This window comes from Phalacrocorax carbo, chromosome Z (assembly GCF_963921805.1).
Source record: "Phalacrocorax carbo chromosome Z, bPhaCar2.1, whole genome shotgun sequence".
NCBI lineage: Eukaryota > Metazoa > Chordata > Aves > Suliformes > Phalacrocoracidae > Phalacrocorax > Phalacrocorax carbo.
The window spans coordinates 29,111,540-29,137,609 of NC_087548.1; the positions used below are offsets into that span (position 1 = coordinate 29,111,540).

Consider the following 26,070-nt stretch of genomic DNA (forward strand, 5'->3'; position numbering starts at 1 on the left):
GAAGCCTCTTTAATACCATTGCTTTAAATGGTACTAGCAAATGGTAAATCGTTTTGGTAAATGGTAAATGCAAAGCGTTTAGTATGCTATCCTGTATTTTTCTTGCAGAGAGCTGCACAACACCATTATGTAAACATTGCCGTTATGTCTAGAAGACGTTTATTTTTGAAATCGTCCTTTTGCAGAAGCGCATTTTTCTCACAGTTAGTTAACTGGCTAATAATTAAAGCCAGGCTCAGCGCAGTGCCGCTGCAGCGCTCCCGTGCGCGGCTACGGAGCGGTAGCTCCGCGGCGGCTTCACGACAGCGCCAGAAAAGCGCGTTGCACCGCCCGTCGTCAGCGCTGCCGGCGGCGCCCCGATGCCGCGGGGAGGGCCGGCGCCCGGGCGCGGAGCTCGGCCCCCGCCGCGCCCCTGGCCCCGGCCTCTCTCCGGCCCTCCCGGCCGCTCCGCGGCGCGCTGCGGAGGGGCTCCCCACCGGCCCCCTTCCCCGGCTTGCCCCCGACCCGCGCCGTTATTTCGGTTTCGGGGCGGCCGTTCCGCGGGGGAGCGGGCCGAGTAGGCAGGGCCGTCAGGGCAGGGCCGTCCGTCCCGTCGCGCAGCCCCCGGCGGGGCGGGGCCGGGCGGCGCGGGGGCACCTCCGCACCTTCCCCGCGGCCGGCCGGGACGACAACCCCTGCGACAGCCCTGCCCGCCTCCTCCCGTCCCTCCCCCGCCTGTCACTCACCCGCTTTGCATAAACGCTCCCCCCGCCCCGCAGCCCATATACCCCTTCTCCGCGGCGCTGCTGGGGCAGAGCTGCGGCCGGCAGTGCCAGCAGCAGGAGCAGGCGCCGCCGCCGCCCCCTTTTCCCTCCTTCCGTCCCTCTTACCGCCCTCCTCCCGCGGCCCGCCTCCCGCCAGCGGCACCACCTCCGTCCCTCCGCGGCTCCCGGCGCTGCAGCCTGCCCGGCCGCCTCTCCGCGGGACCGCTGAGCCGCGCCTAGCCGAGCCGCGCCGAGCAGAGCCGCGCTGCCGTCCCATGCGCGGCGCTGCGCCGCCCGCCGAGGCACACGGACATCCCCGCTCGCCCGGCAGCCGCCGCTGTAAGTCGGTGCCCGCCGACCTGTTGCAGCGTCGGCCGCGCTCCGCCGGGAGGGAGGGGGGCAGCGCCGGTCCGCGGCGGGGCGGCCGGGGCCCGGACGGCGGGGCAGAGCTGCCGCTTGCTCGGGCCGGGCGCTGCGGGGTCCGCGGTGCCGGCAGCGCGGCGGGGCCGCTCCGACTGGAGGCGGGCAGCCCCGCCGATCCCCGCCACGGCCGAAGCCCGGACCCCGCCGCTGCGCCAGGAGCGCCGAGGGCCGCCGATCCTTCTGCAGGCAGCCCGGCGCCGGGCGGCCGGTGGGTTATACATCCGCGGTGGCTCTTAGGTGTCTCCGATATGCGGCAGTCCTCGGAAGGTGCTGGCTGCTGTTTGGGAGGCTGCTAGTCTCCCCGGTGGGCTTCGGCGTCCTCCTCGGGGCCCCGGGGGGGCCGGAGCATCCCTCAGCGGGCGTGAGTCAGGGCAAGGGAGTGGGCGAGCGCCTCGCTGCTCCCGCAGCCGGCTGCGACCCTGCGCGCCCGGCGCCGGTACAGAAACTTTTGCACGTGGTTGTTGGTCTGTAAAGGAAACCAAATGCGTCTTACCTTCTCATGCTGCTTCTTTATCAGGTTGGGAAGAAATTTAGCCAAGTTTATTTTCAGAGGCGGAGTCGTTTTGGCGTTATGGTGGAGTGAACCGAGGGGAATTCAGAGTTGGGTTTCTTTGTCTGCGTGTGGTGAGCAGTAGTGCATTCTTCGCTGGAGCAGCGTGTTCTGCTTTCCATCTCGCTGCAGGTCCTAGGAAGCCACTTGAGTTTGTGCTAGAGGACTTTAGGTAGGCTTGGGATTTGGCTCTGCAAAACTGATAGCATCGCTGCAGATTTAGCAATTGAAAGCGGTGTTAGTTAAATCGGTGGGGTGTTTAGCAGATTTCCTCTCCTTCAGCTGTTCCACTGATTCTAAACAAAAACGCAACTACCACCATGTAATTACAGAGTCGTATTAAAATGAGCCTACATCAGGGATGTGGCACTAATTTGAAAATACTTAGTTTTTCATTTGATTTAGGCTGAGACCTGCATGCTGCAGAGCTGGTACGAAGTAGGGCAAGGAGCCTTGTTTAGTCTTAAAGTAGTGTTTACTGCTGGGATGCTGTGACAAGTAGCCTGTTGAAGTGTAATTATAAATCAAAGTCTTGGTTCAACCTCTCTTCCTAGATAAAATCTATATCTGTAATTTACTGACCACTTTTTGTCTTTTACATACAAATATTATTATTTCTGAAGAAAAAGTGCCTGAAGGGAGTTGACTCATATTATTCGAGATGAACATTTGCTCAGTGACTGTAAATTACCACTGCTGAAGTATTTGAGGCTTGCATAATTTCCAACACCAAACAGAGAAATCAGAGATGTCATTTAATACATCTAACTGTTCTTGTAAGATTCTGGACTGAGGTAGTTGTCAGAAACTGCAAAAGGACATGTTTACAGAAACACTGAGTGTTAGTAAATTATGATAAATGCTTGTAAGGGTGTTTGACTAGTCCATGTGTGAACTCACATCAGCAACCACAGTGGCAGAAAACGATATGTATAGATGTGTATCTTTGTTCTGCTTGGGGAAATACATTAGTTTATCTTAAATGTGAATTGGCATACTTTGAATTCTCTCAATAGATGACATTGTGGTGATAAAGGCAATGTTACTGGAACAGTTAAAACACCAGCATACGTGAAATCTGTAAGCGCTTTGTAAGAAATGGCATTGCTCACTGAAAGACCAAGTCTTCTGTTTTAGTGGGGTGAAACGCTGGGTTCCTTATTCAGTAGCTGTTTGAGAGTCGCTCTTTTATTTTTTTTTTTTTTAATTATTATGGCAGTGTTCATTACTATGGCTGTGGGTGGGCTTGGGTAACACACAGTGATCCTGCTCCTCTCCTCTGCATATGGTCTGTAGCTCACTAGTTTCCAACGTATGCCTTAATTGCAGGGTGGGTTTTTAATGTTTGCCTCTATTTTGTTCTGGATATGGTCTCATTCTGAATGATACTGAGCAAGTGGCACTTGCAGAAGTACACATCCTGCTGAAGGATCTGAATGTGTGCGTTTGCAGCCTCTGACATGAACTTCACCTGCCCTATTTCTGAACTCTGTGCATGATAAAAGAAAATTTTCAGTGTACTCTGAATTCCCCCTATATGTGGGGGGAAAAGAGAGGAACTGTGTTTCCATAGAGATCCTGACATGCTTATGCTGTGGTGTCTACACACTCACTTAATTGGGATGGAGAGCAGGGGGGCAGTAGGCATCTTCATAATCTAGTGGCTCTTGTCTCTGATGAGTGGGTGTTTAGCTCCTGTCCTGCTCCCTGGCAAGGAAACCTTGCAGGAGTAGGTCCTCAGTGTAAGGAAAGCCAGTCTGTAGAAATACAGTGAATACTTTGCGCTGCATCATAAATAGCATGTTAAATGGTAAAGTGCCTAGTAAAGTCTTAAAATTTTGCAGGGGGTGCTTTGCCAGTAAAGGGCTCACCTTCTCATCTGTGTCTCCAAACTGTTTATGTACCAGTATTTCAATCCATGACCCTTTCCGTAATCCTTCAATTTCAGCGGGTTTCAACCTGTATGTGGTCAGTATAGTCTTTTTGGCTGTAGATAAAATGGGTAATTTCAGTCTGAGATTAGTCTTAGGATTCTTGAATGCTGTCTGAGTCTTTATTTGCCAGACAACACAATTGCATTAAAGGTAATATAATTTTTCTTGTAAAAGGATTGTGGAGAAGTACCAGCCTCCTTAAGTCGTTCTGTGCTTAGTGCATTTAATAGGTTGGTCTAGGAAGCATTGGTAAAATAACTTTCTAAACTTTTGCATGGTAGCGTGAGACAGATACTCTGCCTGTGGCTCTGATGGGGAGATTTCCTCTCTGTTTTGGAGGATATTGAATTGAGCCACTGTATCCTGAGCTGTGTTGCTTGCTCTTTTTCATCCCAGTTAAGTTTCATCAGGACATCATGTTCCAGAATCAAGGAATCAGGCTATAGTTCTTTTGCAGTAAGGTGTCTCTTTGTTCCTTAATTGATGTTGGTTTGAGGGATTTTTTGCTGTGACTGAAGGGAAAGGTGCATCACAAACTTGCCGTTTGATGCGACGAATCAATTATTCTATGTGTTAGCACAGCTAGTGAGGCTGATGGTACTGGCTATGCTGCAGGTCATCTGCAGGTGTTGTATATTCCATATACACAAATCAGTTGTTCTGCAATGGAGTCTGCTTCCCAAATTAATCATATTTGGTTTGTATTTTGTCATAAATATTCTGGTCATATGAATCTAGAAAAATACATGTATTTATTTTAAAATGCTTCTTTTTTTTGAGGCTCGTAAAGGTCTTGTGTCATCTTGAAGCATGAAATGTGGGAATAGAGTTGTACACTTCTGTACTGCTTAAACATGCTCACTAATATGAAAATATTTGAGTCTGTGAGAGAGGGAAGTATATCCACATTAAAAAACTGCACAGGTGGCCCCAGGTCATGCTCTGACTTTGAGCATTGGGTGCTTCCCAGGTAGGCTTTTGCCCTGTTCCTTATTTGAAGGTACAGTAAAAGGGACTCTGGGCATGCGAATATCATAGTAATTGGGGAAGTTTGCTTCTGTTCTTTCTCCAAGAAACTCCTCTGCAGTCTGGGGAGAGAGAAGTGAGATTATTACCGTAGCAGTCACAGCCACAGCTTGCACTGGGCTCTATATGCTTCATCTCCTATTACTTACACTGTGGCTTTTTGGCCATTAGCTTTCTATGGCTGCCAATTTTCGTCCCTTTCCCTATACTCCATACTGTTTTGCCTTGACTCTTAATTAAATCTGGAAACATGCTGCTGTAATCATACATAGACCTACATATCATGGCAGATGACAGTAACATTCACCTCCAAACAGGGACCTAACAGCACTGTGTTTGTTAGGAATAGGGTAGGATAGGATATGTCTTGTGTTTTATGACTCCTCCAAACCTCAGAGTGAACCAATGGCTTCTGCTCTGAGTACCTGACTCTTGAGGTACCTTCAGAGGCGATGCCTCGGTGACTTCAGTTGATAGTCAAAACACATTTTTCTGCTGACTCTGGCTGTGTGTATGCTGTATCACTCGAACAGGCGGCTGCTGGCAGAGTTCAAGATAAAATCTCTCAAATTCAGTTGTCATATTTTTGCAGAGGTTTCGCAAGTGTAAATTTATGATTGTTGCTAGGTTTTTATTTTAAAGTTCCCTTTTTTCATTCTCTGCTGATGCATATGGAATCATTATACCAAAGGGAAGCTTCCTAATGGGATTAGTAGGTTTTTGTTCCCTGTGTGGCTTTTGACATTCCTGGTAGCTCTTCCTGCTATGATTCAGTATAGGAGAATGTTTCAAGCATGTGCATGTGTACATATGTAATGAATCAGCTGGTCTAGGTTGGGGAAGGGTGAGAAAATCAGTCCCAGTTCCTTTTCTTTCTCCTCTTCGTTGCTTACTGTATTGCTATGAAAGTTGGAGATCAGGTTTCCCAAGATAAACCTGCTCTTGGGCAACAAATATAGAGTATGTCATTTATGAAACTCGTATTACAAAAAAATAAACACATGCCAAAGGTAGATGCAATTCTCTGTCCACTCAGCTATAAATTAAGACTTTTTCTCCGTCTTATAGTGAATAATAAATACACTTTTTGGTATGTAAAACTAATCATGAATTTAACTGTCTCATTGATCTTACTATTTTATTCTTTTTTGTTTATAGGTGTGAAAGAAAATGTCAGTCAGCATGCATGAAAATCGCAAATCTAGGGCCAGTACTGGCTCCATAAACATATACTTGTTCCACAAGTCATCCTACGCTGATAGTGTCCTTACTCACCTGAACCTTCTGCGTCAGCAGCGTCTCTTCACAGATGTGCTTCTCCATGCTGGGAACAGGTCATTCCCCTGCCACAGAGCTGTTCTAGCTGCTTGTAGCCGCTATTTTGAAGCAATGTTCAGTGGAGGACTGAAGGAGAGCCAGGACAGTGAAGTCAACTTTCATAATTCGATTCACCCGGAAGTCTTGGAGCTTCTTCTGGACTATGCATATTCCTCCAGGGTTATTATCAATGAGGAGAATGCAGAGTCGCTGCTGGAGGCCGGTGACATGCTGGAGTTTCAGGACATTCGGGATGCTTGTGCAGAATTTCTGGAGAAAAACCTTCATCCCACCAACTGTCTCGGCATGCTGCTGCTGTCAGACGCTCACCAGTGCACCAAGCTGTATGAACTCTCTTGGAGGATGTGCCTGGGCAACTTCCAGAGTATCAGTAAAAGTGAAGACTTCCTCCAGCTGCCGAAAGATATGGTAGTGCAGCTGCTTTCCAGTGAAGAATTAGAAACTGAAGATGAAAGGCTGGTATATGAGTCAGCTATCAACTGGGTCAACTATGATCTGAGTAAGCGTCACTGTTATCTGCCTGAGCTATTGCAGACGGTGAGACTGGCCCTCTTGCCAGCCATATACCTTATGGAGAATGTGGCCATGGAAGAACTTATCACCAAGCAAAGGAAAAGCAAAGAGATAGTAGAAGAATCAATAAGATGCAAGTTAAAGATCTTGCAGAATGATGGAGTGGTCACTAGTTTGTGTGCCAGACCCCGTAAAACTGGCCATTCGCTTTTTCTGTTGGGTGGCCAAACCTTTATGTGTGACAAGCTGTACCTGGTGGACCAAAAGGCAAAGGAGATCATTCCAAAGGCTGACATACCAAGTCCACGGAAAGAGTTCAGCGCTTGTGCCATAGGCTGCAAAGTGTATATCACTGGGGGACGAGGGTCAGAAAACGGAGTCTCCAAGGATGTGTGGGTGTATGACACCCTTCACGAGGAGTGGTCGAAGGCTGCTCCCATGCTGGTAGCTAGGTTTGGGCATGGCTCTGCTGAACTTAAGCACTGTTTGTATGTAGTAGGAGGACATACCGCAGCAACTGGTTGCCTTCCAGCTTCCCCATCAGTATCCTTAAAGCAAGTAGAACAATATGACCCTGTGACCAACAAATGGACCATGGTTGCCCCACTGCGAGAGGGAGTAAGCAATGCAGCTGTAGTCAGCGCAAAGCTTAAGCTGTTTGCTTTTGGAGGTACCAGTGTTAGCCATGACAAGCTGCCCAAAGTTCAGTGCTACGATCAGTGTGAAAACAGATGGACAGTACCAGCCACCTGCCCCCAGCCCTGGCGCTACACAGCTGCAGCTGTTCTGGGTAACCAGATTTTTATTATGGGCGGAGATACCGAATTCTCTGCATGCTCTGCTTATAAATTCAACAGTGAGACATACCAGTGGACTAAGGTGGGAGATGTGACAGCTAAGCGAATGAGCTGCCACGCTGTGGCATCTGGAAACAAATTGTATGTGGTTGGAGGCTACTTTGGCATTCAGAGGTGCAAAACGTTGGACTGCTACGATCCCACATTAGATGTATGGAACAGCATAACAACTGTGCCCTATTCGTTAATTCCCACGGCATTTGTCAGCACATGGAAGCACCTCCCCTCATAATTATGTGTATGTTGCAATTACAAATTATCAGGTAAGAAATAGCACCTTAATTCCACTGTAATAGTGATTTTCACAAAGCTTTTTAGCAGCAGCTCTGAGGAGGGTGAGTATATTCAATCCAACTTTGCAGCTGGAGCAACTAAGACACACATTCATGGGCTGTTGTCAGCCACGTATCACGTCTGCGACAAAGCCAGATTTTGGAAGTAGTTTGCCACATATCTTGGAGCCACTTCTCTGTGTGGGGCCTTTTTCCTGCATGGTTTTGATGTTGAAAATGTTATTTTTGCTCAGTCCTTTACTTGTGTGGAAGTGCAGATAATTCTGAGATTTAATCCTGCTCTGCATTTAGATGCTAAACACATGCTAAACAAGGGTTCAGTGCTGGTCTCCTGACATCAGAGGCCAGGTCACTCCGTATGTCCAGTAACAGTGCCCAGAAAAGATACTGTAAATTCTGATCTGAAGCCTGATAGTGAATTCACTTGAATTTCCAGGCAGACAGCATGCTTTCTCCATGCAGACAGCCTTTGGGGAAACTTGTTGACTTATGAAAGGTGTTTTACAGGCACTTCAGGCCTAATTTTCCATCTCGCCTAGACAGCATGGTTGCACCTGCATGGACTAAGGTTACTTTTGCTCCACTGACATACTTCAAAATACATATTTTTCAAAATAGTTATGGTCACATATGTTGGACTAGTTACAGTGTCAGGAAGACATGTAATTAATATTGCTGGCTGAAATAATTACCAGTCTGTAGCACACACTGTTCCAAAACAATTTAATTATATATAATGGGCCAAGCTCTTACCAGGTGCAACTTCAGCATTGTATCTTCTCATAAGCAAGTCTGAATTTGGCCTTGCTTGTTTTGGTTGTTGTGAATTTATGATTTTTAGGAGGAGAAAAAAACCCTACAAAATCTGAGTACCTACACGTACTATTTTTCAGATCTGTTTTTCCATGCTAACTTACTGTTAGGTCAACAACTGCTAGTTTTTCCTTATTTTTGTCTTTTCTAGAGTTACATCATTTAAAATAAATCACAGGCATCTTCCAGAACTATTAATCTGTGTATTTTGCAACAAGTCTGGCAGACACCCCTTAGTGTTGTGTTGCTCTTTTCCCCCACTCGAGACCTTAGTACAGAATCACAGTTACCACTAGCCAACCAACCAACCAGAGTGGCATGCTTAATCCTAAATAATCCATGCCCTATGAGTGGTAGTTTCTTTTTGGATTTGAACAGTGTATAGTGTAACCATGAAGGCAGGTTAGAAGGAACAAGGCAAATACGTACAGTTGCAGTAAGTAAACAAACTCTGCCTTTGCATCTGAGTTACCCAGAAGTCCAGACTGATGGAGGTTCTCCAGAAAAGAGGAACAACAGAGTGTGTATAAAGACTTACATAAGTTCTTCTGTTAGGGACAGATGATTTTTTTTTTTTTCTGGCGTCTTTTGCAGCTGGAGACATTTGGCTGACTCTTGCAGTAAACATAAAACCCAAATGTCTTTGAAGCAGAATAGATAGAAGTATATACCTAGAAATGTAGGGTAGTGGTGAAATTCCTTTCTCTGTGGTACACTGAGGATTCATCTTGTAGTTGTCTTTCAGCTGACTGGGAGCTTTGACTGAAAGAATACAAGGTTGGGCCCATGCAAAGCAGCAGGTCGGCATGGAAATCTAGTGTGAAATTGGGCTGTGTTGTGCCATCAGCTGCGCTTGTCTCAGGTGGCTGTCTTGCAGACACTTTGTTTTTTACAGACTTACTCCTGGGAAAGCAGGGCAAACCCCTGAGACCTAACCAGATCCTGGGTGCTGGGAGTAATCGCACCCCCAACAGCCAGCAGATGGAAGCCCTGATTTCTGTGTGGTGGCTTCCTCCATAGCTGGGAACTATGTCTTGACATCTTCAGTTAATTTCTATTATTACTGACTTTCAGCAGTTCTTAGTGTTATCAGAGCAGTAGTATTAAATGCCCAGACTCAGTTCTGTGCCAAGAAAAATATTGACTTATTCTTCCAAGACTGACTTAATTGTTCTGAAGTTTATAGTACATGAGAGGGAGTGTTTTATTTTGAAAAAGAGTTCTCAGAATATAACGGTGCAAAAAGCTTTCCTTTGCTCTTCAGTATCTTGTTAAAAGCCATTAGTTTAGCTTCACTAACGAACGAGATAACTGGCTTGACTAACACACAAGATAACTGGCTGAATGCAGCCATAGACTGAAGTCTCTCCAATGCTGTGCGCTCATCCAGCAAGTAGGGTTTTTTCCTACTGACTCCTGCTGTTTTGTCCGCGGGTGGGAGGGACAAAAAGGAAATTACTTCTGATTACCCTCTGTTTTCGTGGCGCTGTGTGGCCCCAGTCTGACAGCTCTCAGGAAGACTTCAGTCTGCTTTGTCCCATTCCTCAGACTTGGGGTTTCTGAGTAGGTTAGGGATTTTTTTTTGTTCCCTCCATTTCAGAATTGTTTATAACTTGTTTTTTAAAGTTCATCCCATGACAGGGAACATTGTTTTGGCTTCAGTGTTGGTAGTGTGTTTCAGGGGGAAGGATGGCACACTATGCTAAGAAAGTCTAGAAAAGTCTAATGAACACTAAGTGCAGAAAATGTTTTTTAGACATAATGCAGATAGTGTGTTTCAGGCCCACAGCTGCAAAAAGGCTTGATGGTCTGGCTGTTACGTAGGCTGTGGTGTTTCTTATCAGTGTTCCCTGTTCTTAGACATCACAGCTTGAGAGAGATGTTCAAACAAACTGTGGATTCACTGGAGCTCCCTTGCATTGTAATGATATAGGATCTGCCTCCTAAAATTCTAGCAGTGCTGTCAGAAATGACTGCGCTGATGGTGGCTCGGAAGCTAGTATTTTAATACAGCTTCATAGTGAAAAAGCAAAGCACAGTCTCTGCATCCAAGGCTGAACTTCTTATTGAATAATCAATTCTTATAAAGGACTTTAGGATGGAATTATTGGTGCATCGTGCATTGCTGTGTGAAAAGAAATGAGACAGACTTCTGCTTTAATGAATAGCAGATATGTTTTAAGTAAGGATATTATATGTCCCTTTCCATGTTGTGAATAAATTCAGTTCAGAATTCTACATGGTGAATGGAGGCATTGGAGTAAGACACCTTCACCTCCCCTTCTGCTTTACTCCAACCAGGTTTGCCTTGGCCTGGGGATAGAAAAAACTCTTTGCACTAAGTGTTTATGTGGGCTTTTGTGGAAGAGAAGTAGCACAAAGTTATGTTGATTTAAAACAAATCCAAATCCAGAAAACTTTAAGATTTTGGGGGAACACAGAAATGCTGCAATTTGCAGGATGCAGAGCCCATCATGTTGAACCGTATTGGGCCGGTTTGATGTAGGTTTCAAATGACTGAATTTATAGCCAAAAAAATAAACAGCCTTTCTGGTAGCAGGAGGATGGTTTGCAGAGTAAGGCTAGTAGAATAATAAAGGCAGAATCTGACCCTAAAAAATTATGTTCTTGGCTTGCTTATTTATCAGCAGTTGGCTATCGAACAGGAACACTGAGGTGATGAGGGCGGGGAGGCCCATCAATTAGATTGTATCTGGAGTGTAGCTTTTAGATTTTCTTTGACATCTAACAAAAACCTTATGGTACATTGTCTCAGCAAACCCCTTTAAGTCTTTTCTCTCTCCCCCCCCCCCCTTCCCATGCTTTTAGTGTACTCCTTTATTTGGAGAAGAGAATTGGAATCTCAGATCTGGAGAAACGGTTTTAATGAAGAAAAATTGTTCAGTGTCTCTTGCATTTGAAGAAAATCATCTGCACCTTGTAAATTATCCAACCTAGACATGAAGGAATGGGATGAAAAAAACCTGTCTTCAGTGCTTCAGCGCTTGGTTTAAATATGAATGGACGAACTTATGATCTGGTCCTTGTGCTAGTAATTGTGGATTAATGCCATTATTAATCAGTCCTTCAAAGGAGAAGAGACAGAACCTCTCTGAGCTGTGCAGCACACAGCACTCAATTTCCATGGACTCAACTGTTTGTATGTGAAATTTGAAATGGTTGTCACCTCTCTTTGTGGTGGTTTGAAGTGCCAGCGCCAGCTGCAGGGGAAGCAAGCCAGGTCTGAAACAGCAAGATGCTGCTGTGAATGAAGATACAGCGGAATTGCTGCTGAACTCTGCTAAACGGAGCATGCTTGTCTGTGGGCAGTGTCTACAGCATCTCTTAGATCCCACGTTGCATTTTCCTGTGTGCAGTGAGCGACCTTCCGCTTGATAAGGAACAGCCCACTGGTGAAATGTTTTCTGCAACAGTGGGGAATGAATTATATCCCTCAAATGCTCCTAGTTCCCTTTGCTCCTTGTATTTATAAGTAATTCAAACTGTCCCATTCCTGTTATGTTACTTGTTGTAGATATAGTTATTTATTGTTCAGTGCTTGCATGCTGAAACAATGCCTGCAATTGTCTTCATGTTGCAAGGGCTTGTGTGAATTGTTGTATGTTTTGCACATTTTGTGATCGCTGACTTGCTCTGCTGCACAAAGAAAGAAAACTGTTGGGTAACAGTTGGAGATGGGAGGGAGGGGTGGCTTCCTGGTCAGAAATGGAAGGATTACAAGGCAGGATCTTAAATTACACATGTACGAAAGGAAGAAGCCATGGAGGTCACTTTCTCAGGCCACCAGCTCCCCAGGTTGCATGTGGTGTGTCTTGTAGATGGTGTCCTTGCTACATTTCATTTGTTGGTCATGCCTTTCAATTTCTAATCTGGAAATAGCCAAAAATCCCTTGCAGCTCTCTCTTTGTGCAGCTTCCCGATTGCAATGCAAATACTGTGGAAGAGCTTCTGGATACCAAGCCCAGATGAAGTCATTGTCCAAAGTTATTTATTTATTTATTGGGTTGGAGGAGGGGTACCTCCAATATAGCCACATTGACCGTAGTGAGTGGAGTATGGTGATTCAAGAATCGAAACAAAAAAACCTCAAGATAGGTTAGTAATGAAGTCTTACTTTAAAAAAAAAAAAAAAAAAGAGCAGCAACTTTGCACTGACTGGATTGCCTCATCCATCTGGATTTCAGATGATCGTCTGAGTGGCCAGGTGTCAAAGACCCAAGTGCTCTAGCAAAATTCTTATGGGGATATAAAATGAATTTCAAACCTCTCAATCTTAAAAATAGCCCTCAAACTCTGCTGCCTTTTATTTTGCTTAGCCAGGTGTGTCTTTATACACCTGGTTGCTCAGAAGCGACAGATACAATCCTGAGAAACCAAAATTTTATTTCTTTAAATAAATTTGTTTCTTATCAGTCTGGTCTTGAGACAGAGATGAAGCTGCTCTCTTTCTTCTGGATTGCAGAAGCTTGTGTTTCACAGGTGCTTTCTTTGCCAGATCCTGTAATGAAGTGTGTATTGTATTGTGTTTTTTTCCTAATGTTTCTGGAGCCTAACTTAAATGGCACATTCAGTAACGTGGTTGGTGTGTGCTGCGGTATAAGTAAACTGCTGCATGCATGCATGCAAAACAAAAATAGTCACATTGGTGATGCTTGCCTTTGTGTGACAGTGATGTAGCTGTATTTGTGAAAGCTTTGTCATCTGAAAGTGTTTACACCGGTCACTGGAAGTTTCTCTGTGCTGCCTTACATTTGACTTGCTGTTTGGAGTGGACCCTTACATTTCAGAAATAGAGTATTTGGAGTTCTGTGAGTACTGAGACAATACTGATTAATTAGCAAAGGCATTAGCATTTTTTTAAAGGATGAGGCTCAGCTAGATGTGAACAGTTATAGTTCCTCTGGTCAAACTGATTTCTTGAAATGATAGGTTTAAAAAGTGTTTAAACCCACAGCCTTCCCCTCTTTCCCTGCTCCGCCCCTCCCCTGCATTGGTTCTTTTCTGTTAGATGGCTTTTAAGCAATAGGAAAACTTCTTAGATAGGGTAGATCTCCTCTCTATATCCTTGTACTTGCACAGGTTGCCCTGTTGAATGAAACAGCCTTGAACTGCTGTTGCCTTTCATCTTGTGGATCACTCCCAGGAGTGCAAAGGGAGCCATAAAATCAGACTTCCTGTGCTTTGCATGTCCTTTCCCCAGGCACTAGTGGCTGCAGGAGGTACAAGGAAGAGAAGAACCGGGTCCCCAGGGGCCCCCTTGCTTGAATAAGGATACATAAGTTTGAGACCTGTTTTCTCCGTCAAAATAATTAGAGTCCAGACGTGAAGCTGCACTGCATCTAACTAATTAGCTTATGAAATCTGTTTTGTAGTGCCATGCAACTTCCGAAAGTGGAATGAATTTTCTGCAGCTGTTTCCAAAGTTGTGGTCTGCTTTCAAGTCCTCGATTAATTCTTGTGTGTAGGCTGAAGGAAGCTGAAGTCAGGGTGGGCCTCTGGCTCTGCAGGGAACACACTAGGCTTTTGCTGTCTGAATTGATGTGGGAATCCTGGCTAGCTACTTGACCATTCCAGTCCTGCAAAACACCCCACACTTTGAAGCAAATGCAGTTCACAGTGGAGTGCACACAAAAACCCTGGCATAAGATGGGAAGGTTCCTCTTATTTTGCAGGCTGGTTGCTGTAGAAACATATAACAAAGGACAGCCTTCCTCTTCTGGTATAATTGTGCAGCCTCTTTTCTCTAGGTCTGACACCTGTCTGAATAAGAGTGATTAGAGCAGAATAATGTTCCCTTCCCTGGCTATTGAAGATGTGGTTCATGTATAAAAGAAAACTGTGCAAGTGAAGAAGTAAAATTGTCTATGCTGTGTCTCTTTGTTTGTTACCACATCTTAAGATTTTGTAAAACTTACCTTTTTTTTTTTTTTTCCACAATGTGAAACTGAAGGTCAATAAATTATTAGAGATTTTTTTTTTCCATGGAGCATTTATTTCAAGTGTTGTCTCTTCCTCCCCTCTCTCCTCACTCCCTAATGCTTTGAATCCCTTATAATATTCTTTTCATGTCCTCTTAATAAAAGCACATCAACAACATGCAGTTTACGCTTTGGTTTAAGCTTCTGCTTCTGTTGCATTTCCCTTCCCTTTGTTCTGCTCTGCTGCTGTTACTATGATCTCTATCTCAAAGTTCAGCAGTTAAAACTGGAGAGACTCAAAACATTTAAGAACAGGAAATGCAAGTTTGTTGGTGCCTGATATGACTTGGAAGCGGAATTAGGCCTCTCGAATCCTTCCTAATTATTCTTAAGGCAAAAAATGCTGGCTGCGTGTAAAACATTGCAGTTGTTCTATATAGTACGCACATATTGCCAAACTCTTTGATCTTTTAAGCTTACTTACGCTTTAATGTGTATACAGGGTGGGTTGTGGGTTTTTTTTCTCTCCTCTTTAAATGCTATTGATTTTCTATGTTGGCTTAGCCCCTCTGTGTCCTTAAGGTGTTGCTGACCACTGTCCAGGTCTAAAATAACATCATGCAGGAGCATTCATGTGCACACCCTGGAGGTTCATATCCTCAGGTCTGCTGAGCACTGACCTGCTGTCCTGCCTAGAAAAGGATTTTCCTCAAGCATGAATCCGATGCTTTGGAGCAAAAGAACAAGGCCTTTCTTCCTTGCTTGGGGTGTTTCACTACCTACCATCTCATCCCTTTGCCTATACAGCTCTGAAGGAGGAAGTAAAGGAGGTGTCCAGGTCACAGCACAGTGCAGCAAGGATACTGATGCTTCAGTTGCCACCACTAACCTGTGCAGTGTGACTTGTGTAACTGTGCACCTGGGTTCCTGGCCCTGGAAATGGAATTGTAGTCCTTGTTTAGCAGGGGGAGGGAAAGGGAAGACAGTAGCGGGAAGTATTGCTTTCTGCAAAAGTTAAGTTTTCTGACATCTAACCTATTTCTATTAGAATTCCTCTAGCTGCCACCTGAAAGTCACAGGTTTCTTTGAGGTGTTTGTTTGCCTGAAAGAGTCAGGGCCACAGTATTAAGTGACTTTCAGGCCTCGGCACTGCTCACTTAACCTGTGTTTGAGGTGTTTGCAATCAGTCTTACCTGGGGGAGTGGGCATTTACCTCACAGAATCTTGAAATATGAATGGTACTGGAAGAAATCAGCCTTCCCACAGAACAAAGTAAGGTTAAAGCAGTTACAGTGCTCATTGCAAGCTCTTTGCTGGACAGTAAGCTGGGTTGGTTTTTCTTATTTGGATTTCACCAGGGCCTGGGATTCTTGCAGCAGCACTGGGCATGAACAGACTGCTGTAGGGTGACTCACTGGTGTCATTTTAGGGCGTCAGGTTACTTGTTGGATGACTTTTATCTGGTCGTGGATTCAAACTCCTTTGCTTGGCTCTGAACATGGAAGACTTCTTATACTGGAGGTCTGATATTTATGGTGAGAATTTAAAATATATGACATTTAGATTTAAAATAGCTGATAATCTGTAAAGTAGACACCTGCAAGGCATTGGCTCTGTTCACTGTAAGTATGAATACTAAATGTCTTTAATTAATAGAAGGGAATCATCTCATTAGCATTGATTATGGCTCCATGAAACATACCTGGGTGATCAGCCCTGACCTAGGAAAGTCTCAAAGGCTCTGTCTCTACTAGTAAATTGACCATGCCTGGGAATGGCCTCTGGTACTGAGGCCAGCTGGCACAAAACAGCCATGAGCTCTTTGAGCAGCCCCTTGTCCTGGCAAGTCAGGGTGGCTGCACACAAGCTGCTTGGGGTGGCCACTGGAGTGCTCTGGCTCCTGAGCTCTGTCCAGGAATGCTCCAGAGGAGTGCAAGGTTGCATGGGTCAAAAACATGCTGGGGCCACTCAAGAAATTCAGCAGAACTGACGAGCATCTTCCAGGGCCTGGGAACATTCCCGAGCACAAATATATGGCTGTCATCCCAACCAGGACGTCTGAGTAACATCACGCTTATGTCCTGGATAACTGAGTGGAAGTTGTCTGATCCAGCATTAATGACCTAAATGCTGTTGAAGGTGGAGGAAGGAATGCTGTCTCTGAGTCACCCGAACCTTGATAAGTAGAAAAGATGGGTCCTGAAGAGGTGGAGACATGCTGCTTCTTCAGATGCCGTGACACAAAGCTTTGGAAGTGCGGAGAGAAGGGAGCAGGAGTGCCCACCTGAGTGAAGAACAGTTCGTGTGCCTGAAGGTAGGAGGTGGCAGCACCCTGTGGGCTTTGCAGCAGCAGCGTGGTGTCTTCTGGTTTCAAAAAAAGAAAATGGAGTGGAGCCCTGTCACAAAGAGACAGCTCAGGTGTCCACATGGGAATCCATATGTGTGCTCTAATACCAAATAAGACAAAGTTAAGTCTCCTGTTTTAAAGGATCACTAGTTCCCACCTATACTGGCATATCATCATTTTTGGCCCTTACACTGCTGTAAGACCTGTATAATTTACTCCCCTCCACAATATGAAAGGCTGCAATCTGAAATAGTAATCTGGTCAGTTTTCTGCGTATGTGTATGCACATAAACCATACAGAAAAATAAACGTCATAGGAAAACTATATGTTTATTAAAATCTTTACATTTATGTGTGAGTGTGGCATGAAGCAAAGTACAATCTCCCTCAGTGGTAACATATGCACATACACAGCAGGACCATCTGTCCTCTAGGTCTCTTTAATAATGGTCTGTGGATTTTCAAGTGTCGCTATTTGTTAGAAACTGTACATTTAAATATGAGAATTGCCCTTAAAACTAAAAATGTACGTAAGGCATGACTGTGAATTAAAATGAGTGGTTAAATAAATTACAAATCTCTTTCATAATCATGTTTAGGCTATGCTTCTGGCCCGACAATGCTCTGAGAGTCTCAGGAAACCAAATTAGACAATGTGTTCTTTTTTTGTGTGTGTGTGTCTAGTTACCCTAGAAACCATAATCTTTATCTCTGAAGCAATGGGGAGCTGTGAAGGAGGCAAAGCCACTGGAATTTCTGCCAGGACCCTCATAATCCTACTCTTACGATATCAGACATTTACTAAATTACTTAATGCTTGTGTATTAGATTAAGTTCATTAGATATTTTGTAATCACTAAGCAGAATTTGTGGGTTATAGCCGGTGCTCTGATTCAGAGGTAAAGTTTATGGTTGACTGTGTTACTTAATTGCAATTATGTATTTATATAAGCCAGAGTCACAAATCCAGACGAAGATTTTACCAATCTGCAGCTCTTTCCATGAGATTTCAACATACGTCATCACATTTCACCCTGACAATAGGTTCATGAGGGAGCAAAAATATTTAGTCCCAGCCTTGGGCCAGAAAGCCACGGCACAGGGGATTTCTGTGATGCAGGATGCAACAGGGGTTGCAGCAGAACCTCCTTGGGTCTCCTGGCACCTTCTCCTGGAGTGCACTGTGCCAGTTGACAGGATGTCAGTCTGCTTTGCGAGACTGACTGTGAAAACTTGTCATCTCATTCATGTTGTTAGTTGGCTTGAGAAGGGGTTACAGAGATGTCTCCCAGGACTAACAGGACTAGGGGTAACTTGCCACAAGGTAAACCCAAGCGAGCTGGCTTTTTATGTAGCAGTGAGGGACAATAGTTCTTTCAGGCAGACAGTTACTCTTAGCTGGAGTGCTGATAGGAAGCAGACAGGTTTGGAGAGCTGCTGGTAGCAGAGTATTCACACAAACTCAAGACGTTATCCTACTCCTTGGCATCCCTACCAGTACGGAGAGGTACTGAGCGAAAGAAAGATGCAGGTCAGACTTTTCATCTTAAAAGCAATAGACTTTCTTTTCCATTCCAAAACCAGAAACATCTTGTCTTACAAATACTGGAAAGAGTAGTTTAAAGCCTGGGGTTCTCTCTAAAGGGATTCAGGCAATGCAGATTTTCTCCTAGGGAGAACAGCTGGCTGGAGTGTCTCAGGGTATGGGAAGCAGCTGGGCAAGAGGAGGTTGGTGGGTTGCTGGAAGTGTCCCTGGACACCGAGGACAGTGGTCCAGTTTTCATTTCTGTCCCTACTTAGTCCTTACTTTCCTTCACCCCCATCTTTGCTCTTTCAGCCCGTTTCTGCGTAAACTCCTCTCATAGACCCATTGCCCAGCAATTACAGTTAGATGGGGAGAGCAGCAAATCTTGCAGACATTAGAAGGATGGGAGGTGAAAAGCTTTTGATGGCATTTGCTTACATATTGCCACTGAATGTAGTCCAGGAGCTGTATCCCATGGCCTGATAATCCTGCAGAGGATCTGCCTTTGTCTCACTCTACCTGAATAGCAGAGCTTTAGCCCCTTTTTCACATGGCTCATGGCTATCAGCTGTTTGCAACCCTGTTTGGCACAGGCCTGTCTCTAGCTGTTTCTGGTTAACTTTGCAAAAAACCCTGAAAATACTCATGTCATAAGGTAAGATCTGATGTGTTGTGTTAGCTAGTGTTTTGTTAGCTTTAAAAGGGCTAGTCATCAGTGCTGATGTATGTCCTCTTCTGTTTAGCTGAAACATGCCTTTCATCTTTGATCCTGCAAATGGGGTTCTGGAACAGTTGGGCACATGCAGATGCTCTCGCAGAGACTGTCTCACCCTGCTCATGGGTGTACAAACACCCTCCCTGTTACCAGGGATATTTTATGTTGGGATTTATTAGCTCCTTTGCATTTTCAGCAAATCAATTTGAGTTGATAGAAACAGGTCTCTTCTTCCCACCTCCCACCTAGAGGAAAATACCACCCCTTTAGTCACAGAGTAGGGTCTTTCCTCACCTCATGCCTTTTGTGGATGTGTTTTTGCCAATCTCCGTGTGACGGACATTTGGTTTGCTTGGTTTTCTGTACGAAACTGGAACTTTTTTTCAAGGTGTGACTTGGCAGCTGCCAGGAAACCCACCTACTTGTGTCTCCTTGGCTGCAGCATCGCAGTGAATTGGGCACTGTGGGATGGAGGGAGATCTGCTCAAGTAAAAAGCAGCTGCTTGTGGGAGATGCCTTGGTTGTGCAGCTCAAGAGGCAGGGATGGAGGCATTGACAGTGCAAGTGGTGATGGTGGCACCTTGAGAAATATAGGAGCTTTCTTCCAGTTGGACCAGACCTAACGCAAAACTTCCAAGATGCTGAAGGAAGAGAGTTTCCTATGGACCCAGAAGAGATTTTGTGGGGTTTCTTCAATGCTCACAGTTTCTGTACTAGTGGGTAAGGCTGCAGGAAAAAAATACATATTTTTCTGTCTCACACTCTTCCTCCAAGAAAACACAGTATTTGTGTCCGAGCATCTCCACTTTGTTCACCTCACACAGTGCATTTGAGTGTTTCTATTTGAAAGTTATTTTATCTGATGCTATAGTAAAATATTACTTTATTGATTGAAAGCCTGTAGGTGTCTATGGTCCATCTTGCTTTCACAAAAGGGCAGGGCATACTCACCTTAAGCCTCTGCCTTGTTGTGTCAAGCTGGTGCTTGGCGTTGCTTGCCCAGCACCACGGACAGAAAATGGGGAGAAATGTCCTTGCTGTAATTGCTGGCCCTGGTGGACAGATGGTTCAGGGCTGACTGCAGCCCCAGAAACTGACGACGCGGCCCTGGATCCTGACTATGCTGAGGCTCAACATCAGATAACTACAAATGCAGCTGCCAATAAGCTGAGGCACATTTTCTCACTCCTTGCAGCTACTTCGGTTCTTGGAAGAACAATTTGTTTCCTTCTCCTGCTCTAATCCATTTCAAAGGTGCAAAGAGGGAAAATATTTATGGTTTAAAAAAAAAAATTAAAAACTGTGATATGGGCTTTATAAACGCAGAAGTAAACTAGCTGGCTGTTTAGACAATTGAATAGTCAAGCCTCATAACAAGAATATTTAAATAAAAATGTGTAAGAGTAATTCTTAACTTGGTTGGAATAGCAAACAATGGATTAATTTTGATATCTAAAGCAGGTAAAGACTCTTTTTTTCTTATTTTTGTTGAGCTATTCTGGATAAAAGCTGGCCTATAAAATGTCTTAGCTTTCCCCTGTCATCTGACATACAACCTTTTTTTTACCCTGTGAGCACGTCTGTGTGTGCTTAACTTCACACAGCCTGAGTACTCCTGTTGAGTTCAGTGGATTAATTCAGAGACCATAATATTAGCATGCATCAGTTGCAGGATTGAGGACCATGCTCATAGGAAACAATTTCATGATGAAGCACTGCAGGGTACTGATATAAAGGATTGAGGGATGGCCAAACTGTTTAACTTTTCAATTGAGGGCATCAAACAGATTGTTCCTGTGGCAAACGGATATTACCTGCTCCTAAGGTTCCTTGAACAACAAAACAGATGGAAAACATCTAAGATGGCATGGAAGATCCTACTACCAAGAACACAAACAATGCAATCTTAATAATTTTAGGTTGTCATTGTTAGAATTTATTTAGCATTTTTTTCTAGTTATGCTATATTAATTTCTATACAGGATAAAATGCAGAAACATAATATGCGTTCACTGAAATTTCTTCTGCCTAAACATTGGTGTATGCATTAAAAAAATGTATAAAATACTTTCCAGCAGGTTGCCAAAAACGGTATTGTCATAGAAGGGAATAGCATTACTTTTTTCTCCTCTGAATAAATATGAAGAGACTAGCTACTTAGTGATCTTGACATCCCAGCCTGAGAGTTCACAGTATTTGTGAATAATTAGTCACAAAAGTCTTATATGTATTTCTTTCCTTTCTTATGGCCACGACAACTAGTGATCCATCCATTCTCTGGTGCTGTTAAACACCAGCAGCACCTCTGATGGAGGTGTGCTCAATGAATGCGTTGTTAGCACGGAGCATATCTTGGGATCAGGTGCATAGACTAGGGCTACCATCAGGCTGGGGCAGATAGTCGTTAGTCTAGTTCAGCATCTTGCATGGATTAATCACCTTATAATGTGCATCAGAGCAGTTGCAAGAAACCCTGCAGCAGGCACCTGTGGCATAAATAACGTTCCTGAAAAGTTTCTCCTTGCTTTCCTGTGTGCAAAAGGGTTTCCTCGAAGTCACCTAGATTGAGTACTGCCTCTCCCACAGCAGCCTGTGACCAGTATTAGAGTAACCCTGTCTGCCAGCAGCCACGGCTCAGGCAAATGCTCTGCCTCCTCCTCGTTTATCACCTGAGCCTGCAGCATGGGACAGAAGTTCTCAGTCCATGACCTGCGTGCAAGCTGGTGATCTGCTGAAATGGCATTATAATAGAAAGAACGTTTTATTGAAGTTGTTTCCAGTAAATGTGTAAGGTTTGCATAAAGCTACCTATGGCCCATCTAACCAAGGTTTGGTACTAAATTAAAATGAGAATGATATATTATAATATAGCTGCTTAATCTAGAATGTCTTGTGGAACAGGTGGTATCTATTAAATTACAAACTCCATGTATTGTATCTTCTTTTACTATATGAACCCTGAATATATTAACAATGTATATGAGCTTCAGAGATACAGTCTGCTACTCCAGCACTTAAAATATATTTTCAGAATGTAATAAAATAAGACTCAGTCTTTTTATGACAGGGCAGACACCTGAAAATCAGTGTTATTTTATGGGCAGGCTATATCTTTCCAAAGTACAAGGTAGATAATCTCTGAGGCAGGGGGCAAGGGGGGAGTGGCTAGCAAGTACATTAAAATGTGTAAAGTTTTGAGGGAATATATTTTTTGTTATTAGCTGGTAAGTGTCCCTTTCTGCCAGTAGCTGAGATCTTAATTCTGTCTCTTTTTGGTAACACAGTGCTCACAAAGAAATTAGTAGGAAAGTGGTGCGTGAAACAGAGCAGGACTTACACAGACCTATAACCAACAAAGGACAAAGAGAGAAGGTGTTGCTGCAAGTTCTAAAATCGTGGTATGAGAGGCTCTGTTAGGAGGAATAAGTTTATTAACACGTGAGTAAATAGTGTTTGGCACAGAGAATACAAGAGAGAGTTTATTCACCAGCCCAATGTGTAGACATGAAATGCAAATCATTAAAAAAGGCATCAGCCCTTTTGAAAATAATGACTTCAGGCCTAAACCTTCCTGTTGTGTTTCAGATCTCCTTACCTACACTTTAGACTTACTCTCAAAAAAACACATGCACACTGTTGTGCAGCTGAAGGGTGGCAACAATGGTTATGTTGGGATTTTTAAGATTAAAAGATTGGTTTATTTAACTGGATGGTTGTAGCCAAATACCTTATATTTCTGTAAGGATCTGGAAGGAAAAAGTGTTGCTCAGCCTCCACATGTTATTACTTAAATCATCAAACCGAAGCTACAGAAACATTTTGTCATGAAGGCAGGACAGGCTGTCAGATAGTTAACTGCTGGTTTACTGGTAAATTATAAAGTAAATTAGTTAACCTGTGTTATAGATCAGAAAGAGAGAACTAGTTGCTTGTGTTTTGTCTTGACTGTTCTGCTGGAATTGAGTGAATACTCCTAACAATACTCCTGGGGGAAAAAGAAACAAAACCAAAACAAACAACAACGTGGAAAACTGTGGAGTTTGCCTTGACTGTGGCCATAGTCCACAGCATTCTCTCACACCGGTCTATGTGGGTAAGGAGATCTTGAGAACAAGGAGAATTTTCTAGGGAACAGCCTTTGCAGATTCAAGATTCAGATTTATCTTTGTTCCCCTCTTCCATGAATTGTAGCCACAACCTTCCACCTATTGTTTTTGTCCCCCCACTGTTTAAAAAAATAGTTTTTTTCAACCAAAAAGTTGAATGATATTTCTTCAAGATATCCACAGTTTTAAAAAAAAAAAGCTTAAAATATTCCTAGATGTTGACTTTTTTTCTCTTTGCATTCAAAAATCATGATCACAGTGATATAGGCTGTAGCTACAAAACGATTAAAGAGCTGTAGAGAGTTGCGAGGTGTACCTGATCAGTGCACACCCAATCCCACTTTCCTCTGATCATACAGTCTCTCTGCAGCCTTCCCAACAGAGTGATTTTTGTTCGAAAGCCCTTATGGAGGTGTTCAAGAACTGGAATCCAATGGAACAATCTCTGACTTACTGGCGACATTGAACTTGGTGTTTAAATTAATTTAAAAATTGGCCCTTATTAGCTTAAGAAACTTGAAAACCTCTATGCTACTATTTCTCCCAAGAATACATACATTTTTAAATCTACAGGAGTGTCTGAACACTGTGAAGATGTAGCATTATGCAAACCCATGTTCTCTAGTCAGGACTCGTTCCTGACTGCAAAGCCAGTGAGATTCAAGGTCTAATTGTTATTGCTAAAAATCTCAGATGTAGATGCAGCAGAATCTTGCTCTTCCTACAAAGGTGGGACTAGATGATCCCTGAGGTCCCTTCCAAACTGTGATTCTGTGATTCTGTGAATCAAATGGAAACTGTTCATTTTTAGTTATGAAGACTAGAAGGGTGGAAGCAACTATCTGTTCTTATCAAATAATCTCTAAATGATAAGAAGTCGTCTCTCCCATCTGGGGCCAACCATAACTCTGTATAATTTAATTGAATTATCTTGTTTATATCATACTATTGCCATTAAATGTTAATTGTTGTCAACATTACAGAGAACACGCCAGGTGTTCCCCTCTATCTTTCCAAGGAGATTGAGTTACTTGGGAAACACCAAGTGATGGTTGAGTGTGACTGGGAACTGAAATTCAGAGCTTAAGAGACCTTCTCAAGGATATACAACTAGTTAGATGTACAGCTAATTTGAAAGGTCTCACTGACACATAAGCAAACAAAAACCTAATGAAGCCTTTTCCTTTTCTTTGGACCTCTTTCTTTATGTTTTAGAGGCAATTTTCTAAAGTAGCCTTCACAAATACTGACAACATGCGTACATGCTTTGAAAAGGCTCATGTTTTGTGTCCAGTTCATGATGAAGTGTTGAATAGCCTTGGCTAAAGAGTGGTTAGTACTGCTTGACTGTACCTGCTGTCAGCAAGGAGGAGTTTGGCCTGTATGTGACTGCCACTGCAGGACATGGTGGGGCTGAGCAGAGGGGCTGCTCTGTGGCCTCTGTATACTTTGCTTTGTGAATAGTGGAAGGATGAGGTTTCATAATGTTTTGACTGTTTTGGCCACCAGAAGGTGATGGGGAACCATGGTGTGCTCCATAGGGAAGAAGGGACTTTGCAGGCCCTGCTGGGAAACATACTTTTTGGGAGAATTTGGAGCAATGCAAAAAGGCTACTTGTTTCCCAGAGGAGAAAGAAAAGGCTGAGAAAGTGGTAGGATGAGGAAATATTTAAGAAAAGGTGGCCTTTGTTAGCACCTTTCACCTCTTGATTGATGCTGGGCATTGGAGTGACTTACACAAATAGAGCAAGCTGCATGGCATTGCACCTTGTTGACTTGAACCACAGCAGGGTTTGCCTTCTACAGGTTGTGATCAGTTTTTGATCAGTGAATTTAGACAGACCCTTCCTGTTGGAAAGTATGCAACAAAGAGGTAAAACATCCCGTTACAAGAAGAGAACCCACTAGTCAATCAATAATGTATATATATCAGTAATATTTAGGAGCATGTGAATTTGCCCTGGCAGAAAGTGTGCCTAGACCTGTTGTAACAGTTAAGCAACACAGATTAGTGGTTTAATTTACTGGCAAACATGTAGCCCATGGGTTCCGGTTTGCTCAGCTGTGGGAAAAGCCCAGGTTGTCAGTCCTTCTTCTCACCAGGGGAGAAGTGACGACAGCTGAAGATTTACTTGTCTGTCACACTTTCCTGCTATGGATGAGAAAGGAGTCCAAAGGGAGGATTAAATAAGCAGAATGACTGAAAGCAGATACGCGGGAGGGCTGAGGAGGCTGAGGTAGAGCTTTCCAAAACCTAACCTGGATGGTAGAGAAAGAAACTTCCTAACAGCCATGACTATACAGAGGACAGGGAGACATTCAAGCCAGCAGAGATATGAGACTATGCCTGCTGAAAAGGCAAATGGCTGTTGAGATGGCAAGAGCCAGGAATAAGGCAGAGGGCCTTCTGAAGACCAGCAGTGTAGTTTTGTGCTAAATTCAGGACTGTGAATGCAACCACCTTAGGGAGCACCACCATACAACTGCCCTTGTCTCTGGAGACCTTTTATGTAGCCTCTATTCCAAAATACTCAGCAAGATTTAAGGACATGAAAAAAGGCAGCTAATTCAGTTACACAATGCAAGTGGTTAAGATGCTCTTTGTATCAGATTTTATCCTGGTTTCATGCCTATCTGCTAAGCTATTACAGTAGTCAAAGGCTGTCTTCATAAAACTGTACTGTGTGTGACTCTTGCAGTACGTGGTGGCTTTGTCAACTCACTGAGTGCCACAGGTGCTGGATTGGAGTCTGCGTTGCTTCCCCAGCACCTCCACATGAAGGTTAGGACTGCTTGGGCAGGAGATGGGACTTTTGTGGGAAAGGATAACTGGGTTATACGGGAAAATAAGTAAGAACAGGGTTTTTAGAAAACTGTGAAATTAACTTCCTTTGAATCAAAGACGCATTAAATTGCCTTTATGTTTACATTTCCTCAACTTCTCTGAA

At 43.9% G+C, this 26,070-nt stretch overlaps 1 protein-coding gene across 1 annotated transcript; it reads left to right on the forward strand.

Annotated features, from left to right (window-relative positions):
* Positions 1-764: 764 nt before the first annotated feature.
* Positions 765-14,497, forward strand: ENC1 (ectodermal-neural cortex 1). Its single transcript, XM_064437969.1, has 3 exons — positions 765-1,082; positions 5,835-7,647; positions 11,320-14,497. Exon 2 carries the CDS (start codon positions 5,847-5,849, stop codon positions 7,614-7,616), a length of 1,770 nt encoding a protein of 589 aa, XP_064294039.1. The 5' UTR covers positions 765-1,082; positions 5,835-5,846; the 3' UTR covers positions 7,617-7,647; positions 11,320-14,497.
* Positions 14,498-26,070: the final 11,573 nt, after the last annotated feature.